The following is a 5,461-nucleotide window of genomic DNA, read 5'->3' as shown; positions in this document are numbered from 1 at the left end:
GGGCTCACAGACCTGCTCCGTGGCCGCCGCCGCCGCCGCCATCTTCCCGCGCCCGCCGGCTCTGCCACCCTCCCGGCCGCCTCCGCACCTCGCGCGCCTGCGCTTGCGCGCTGGAGGGGCGGGAGGGGCCCGCCGCTCCTCGCCCCCGCCCCCCATCTCCAACCCCGCCCCGCCCAGGCCGCTGGTGCCAGCTCCGCTGCCCCCGGCGCCCAGGCAGTGGCCTCCGGGAGCGTTTTCTCGCACACCGGGATTCCGTTCGACCTCGGGCCGCCTCTGGATTCTTCCAAAAGGGCGCCCTCAAAATACAGAGGACCCCTCTCCCTTCCCCTCCATTCCCCAGCAAGGGGTGGGGGGCGGTGCTGGTGCCATCAGGAGGGCTCCTTGCTTCACGAGTCGGGGGTCTCCTTGGCTGGGTGGGGAGGGCGCATTTGCAGAGTACATGTGGACGAGGGAGGAGGTGGTGACAACGTGGACAGAAGTTAACAAGTTGCTGACAGGCAGCTAAAATCTTGAAAACCGAATGTCCTTAAAGAGGACAGTCACTTCAGGGATGCTGCTTAGTTTTGGCGGGCCGGTGAAGGCTGATGCTTTTTTTCTGTGGTTTTGGAGGTGGGTTGAAGATAGTGTGATGTATCTCCTGGGGAATCCAATTTAACAGATGTTTACTGCACACCAGGAAGGCACTCAGATATACAAGTAGCTCGAGTACACATTCCTTGTTCCCTGTCAAGTCAATATAATCCAATAATCCTCTTAGTTTAAAAAAAAAAAAAGAAAGAGAGGGCAGTGGTGAGCAAGGTGCGTTAACTATTCCTCAAGTAGCTGAAACTTCTTCTAAGCATCTTGGGACCCCAGGCCTGCCTAACTCAACAGGAACACCAGAGAGACCTGCTGGCCAAATTTTTCTTTCTCTGGGAACTAAATCAGTTTTGCTTTTTGATGACCGGAGCTGATGTTTCTCTCTCTGCGTACTTTACATCAGAGGATTGCCAAGAAATTGTAGTTAGAAGATTCAGCTCTCTCACCTGGTAAATCCTTTATAATCTTTCCCGTCTCTCCTCTAGTTTTGGCTAAGATCAGTACCTAGCTGGTCATCAAGTTCTGCAAATCCTTTCCAAATGCTGGAACCAATTGACTTGCATCTCTAGGCTGACTCCTTCCTGGATCTCTAGGACAAGCTTCATCTTAAGCAGAAAGACGGTTTCTGCTTACAGCTCAATGCTTTGGGGAATCAGCAGTAAGCCTCTGATAATAGTCTGGCTGTGGTCCCAATAATCCACTCAGATAACTGGGCTTTTGACTGATCCTTAATTCCTATCTCTAATTCTAGTCCTCTAGTCCTTACTTCCTATGCTTTGCTTCTTTTCCTTCTGCTTGAAAAGTCCTTCTCTTTTTCTCTGTCAAGCACACTCTTATTCATCATTCAAAAATCCATTCAAATGTCATGTTCTCTTTGAGCCTTCCTACATGCCTGGGCAGTCTGTCCCTTAATTCTGCTCCTTGTCTTCTACATGTATTTCAGAGTGCATTGTATTCTATTTTGTTTACCTGTCCTAAGTTCATCAAAAAAATGGGGAGCTCTATCTGGAAGATCCGTATCTTACTCATCCTTCTATCTCCAATGCTTAGACAGTAATGAAGCTTAATAAGTATCTTCAGTTCGGTTCAGTTCATTTCAGTTCAGTCACTCAGTCGTGTCTGAACTTTGCGACCCCATGAATTGATGCACGCTAGGCCTCCCTGTCTGAAGAAGGCAATGGCAGCCCACTCCAGTACTCTTGCCTGGAAAATCCCATGGATGGAGGAGCCTGGTAGGTTGCAGTCCATGAGGTCGCTAGGAGTCGGACATGACTGAGCAACTTCACTTTCACTTTTCACTTTCATGCATTGGAGAAGGACATGGCAACCCACTCCAGTGTTCTTCCCTGGAGAATCCCAGGGACGGGGGAGCCTGGTGGGCTGCCGTCTATGGGGTCGCACAGAGTCGGACACGACTGAAGTGACTTAGCAGCAGCAGTAGAAGCAGCAGGCCTCCCTGTCCATCACCATCTCCCAGAGTTCACTCAAACTCCTGTCCATTGAGTCCGTAATGCCATCCAGCTATCTCATCCTCTGTCATCCCCTTCTCCTCTTGCCCCCAATCCCTCCCAGCATCAGTCTTTTCCAATGAGTCAACTCTTCGAATGAGGTGGCCAAAGTATTGCAGTTTCAGCTTTAGCATCAGTCCTTCCAATGAACACCCAGGACTGATCTCCTTTAGAATGGACTGGTTGGATCTCTTTGCAGTCCAAGGGACTCTCAAGAGTCTTCTCCAACACCACGGTTCAAAAGCATCAATTCTTTGGCCCTCAGCTTTCTTCACAGTCCAACTCTCACATCCATACATGACCACTGGAAAAACCATAGCCTTGACTAGACGGACCTTTGTTTGAAAAGTAATGTCTCTGCTTTTTAATATGCTATCTAGGTTGGTCATAACTTTCCTTCCAAGGAGCAAGCATCTTTTAATTTCATGGCTGCAGTCACCATCTGTAGTGATTTTGGAGCCCCCCAAAATAAAGTCTGACACTGTTTCCATTGTTTCCCCATCTAATTCCCATGAAGTGATGGGGCCAGATGCCATGATCTTCGTTTTCTGAATGTTGAGCTTTAAGCCAACTTTTTCACTCTCCTCTTTCACTTTCATCAAGAGGCTTTTTAGTTCCTCTTCACTTTCTGCCATAAGGGTGGTATCATCTGCATATCTGAGGTTATTGATATTTCTCCTGGCAATCTTGATTCCAGCTTGTGCTTCTTCCAGCCCAGTGTTTCTCATGATATACTCTGCATATAAGTTAAATAAGCAGGGTAACAATATACAGCCTTGACTGACGTACTCCTTTTCCTATTTGGAACCAGTCTGTTGTTCCATGTCCAGTTCTAATTGTTGCTTTCTGACCTGCATACATGTTTCTCAAGAGGCAGGTCAGATGGTCTGGTATTCCCATCTCTTGAAGAATTTTCCACATTTATTGTGATCCACACAGTCAAAGGCTTTGGCAGAGTCAATAAAGCAGAAATAGATGTCTTTCTGGAACTCTCTTGCTTTTTCCATGATCCAGCGGATGTTGTGAATTTGATCTCTGGTTCCTCTGCCTTTTCTAAAACCAGCTTGAACATCTGGAAGTTCACGGTTCACATATTGCTGACGCCTGGCTTGGAGAATTTTGAGCATTACTTTACTAGCGTGTGAGATGAGTGCCATTGTGCGGTAGTTTGAGCATTCTTTGGCATTGCCTTTCTTTGGGATTGGAATGAAAACTGACCTTTTCCAGTCCTGTGGCCACTGCTGAGTTTTCCAAATTTGCTGGCATATTGAGTGCAGCACTTTCACAGCATCATCTTTCAGGATTTGAAATGGCTCAACTGGAATTCCATCACCTCCACTAGCTTTGTTCGTAGTGATGCTTTCTAAGGCCCACTTGACTTTACATTCCAGGATGTCTGGCTCTAGGTCAGTGATCACACCATCGTGATTATCTGGGTCGTGAAGATCTTTTTTGTATAGTTCTTCTGGGTATTCTTGCTACCTCTTCTTAATATCTTCTGCTTCTGTTAGGTCCATACCATTTCTGTCCTTTATCGAGCCCATCTTTGCATGAAATGTTCCCTTGGTATCTCTAATTTTCTTGAAAAGATCTCTAGTCTTTCCTACTCTGTTGTTTTCCTCTATTTCTTTGCATTGATCGCTGAAGAAGGCTTTCTTATCTCTCCTTGCTATTCTTTGGAACTCTGCATTCAGATGCTTATATCTTTCCTTTTCTCCTTTGCTTTTCACGTCTCTTCTTTTCACAGCTATTTGTAAGGCCTCCCCAGATAAGTATCTTAGAAATCTGTAATACCCCAGTTTCTAAGACTAGCAGCTCTGCCTTGGTTTTGCCAACCTGTCTCATACATAGAGACAAAGTGCCTTGGCAATACCACCAGTAAAAATTTAATACCACCACTAAATTTAAAGGAAATCACATACAATTGGGTCAGCAAAAGCTAAAAGATTTTCTTCAAATAGTAATATAGGCCCCAACCCAAAGGACTAACACTGACAGCTGTAGGATAAGAATAGCATGGCACACACAGAAGAGGACTGGGTAGAAGCCTGACTAGAGCAGAACAGATTATGCCTTTAGCCACATATGCTGAGGGTTTGCAACTGTCCCCAGTGGAAATTATGATGAGGATCCCACTGAATATCCTTGGAGCTCCTTGCATACAAGCTTCTTACATGCAAGCATCAGAAAACACACACAGCTCTTGCTATACTGAGGAGTTTGGTTGCTCTTTTGTTGGCTTCATAAAATCCCTAATTAAAAATCTCTCCAGCTAACTGATACAGGTAAAATTCAAAGTGGACAAAAGTAAGAACTTTCAGAAAGCCTATTCCATCCAGATGTTTGACTCATTACACTTCTCTAGAAAAAAAGGCTCCTGGCTGGGTGGTAGAATTATGATGCTTTAAAAACAACCAATAGCTATTAAATTTGCTCTTCTACCTCTATGGGGTTATGACCTCAGATATAAAGCAGCCTATCATCTCCTTCCTGCCTTCTTTCCTTCTTTGTTTTCCTTTCTTCTTTCTTTTACTTCTTTCTCTTTTTGTTAATAGTTTAACAAACATTTATAGAGGGCTTAGAATGTGCCACTTGCTGTGCTGAGGATATTAAACTAAATAGACCTTTGCCCTTTTCTTTAAGAAACTCACAAGCTTATATAGGATGCAGACAAATAAGTTTAATATAGTAGGATAACAGTATCAACATTTCTAAAGTTAGAGAGACAAAGCATAAAGAAGAGAGTGATGAGCTTTGTGGGGGTGGGGGAGTTAGGAAGATTTTGTCAGTTTGAGCTGAGTTTAAATTTATTAAAAGTGTAACTTTGGAGGAACCCCGTGTTTATTTCTTGGAGATTAGCTCTATTAGTTATTTCAGCAAGCCTGCAAAATAAATTGTATGCCAAAAATAGGTTCAACTTTTAATATTGGCTAACGCTCTCAGAATCAAGGCCTGACCTCAACTGAACTGTGAACCAGAAATTGAGACAACAAGCGACATTTGCTCAATCTCAACCATAACCAATATGTTACAAAAAAAGGGGGGGGTGGGAAACAACATTAAAGAATGTCAGAACTGCAAGAGATCTTAGAGCTCATCAAGTCCATGTTTTTCATTATGTAGATGGAAGAAAAGTGAGGCTCAGAATGATTAAAGACTTATGTAAAGTCATGAGAAACCACTAACTGGAAGAGTGTGAGATAAAACAAGAGTATCCATGTTTCAAATTTATTGTCCTTTGAACTTCTCTAAGATAATCTGATAGTGTACCAGAAAGAAAGATTTGATTTTTCTTTTATTTCCAAATAAATGCCTGCTTGATAATATCCTGAAATAAATAGGAACAAAATTAGAGCATCAAAAGATTCTTCAAA

At 44.0% G+C, this 5,461-nt stretch overlaps 1 protein-coding gene across 1 annotated transcript in view; it reads right to left on the bottom strand.

Moving 5' to 3' along the window:
* The window catches only part of SGCB (sarcoglycan, beta (43kDa dystrophin-associated glycoprotein)), a 27,330-nt gene extending 27,259 nt beyond the window's left edge, over positions 1 to 71 (bottom strand). Inside the window, exon 1 of the mRNA XM_010859714.1 lies at positions 13 to 71. Coding sequence (XP_010858016.1) covers positions 13 to 42 — 30 coding nt within the window. The 5' untranslated portion in view covers positions 43 to 71. The remainder of the gene's footprint in view (positions 1 to 12) is intronic.
* Positions 72 to 5,461: the final 5,390 nt, after the last annotated feature.

The sequence above is a fragment of the Bison bison genome, unplaced genomic scaffold (assembly GCF_000754665.1).
Source record: "Bison bison bison isolate TAMUID 2011002044 unplaced genomic scaffold, Bison_UMD1.0 scf7180017864458, whole genome shotgun sequence".
In the NCBI taxonomy this organism is placed as follows: Eukaryota; Metazoa; Chordata; class Mammalia; order Artiodactyla; family Bovidae; genus Bison; species Bison bison.
The sequence above is the reverse complement of the archived record's forward strand: the minus strand, read 5'-3'. Positions and strand labels throughout refer to the sequence as shown.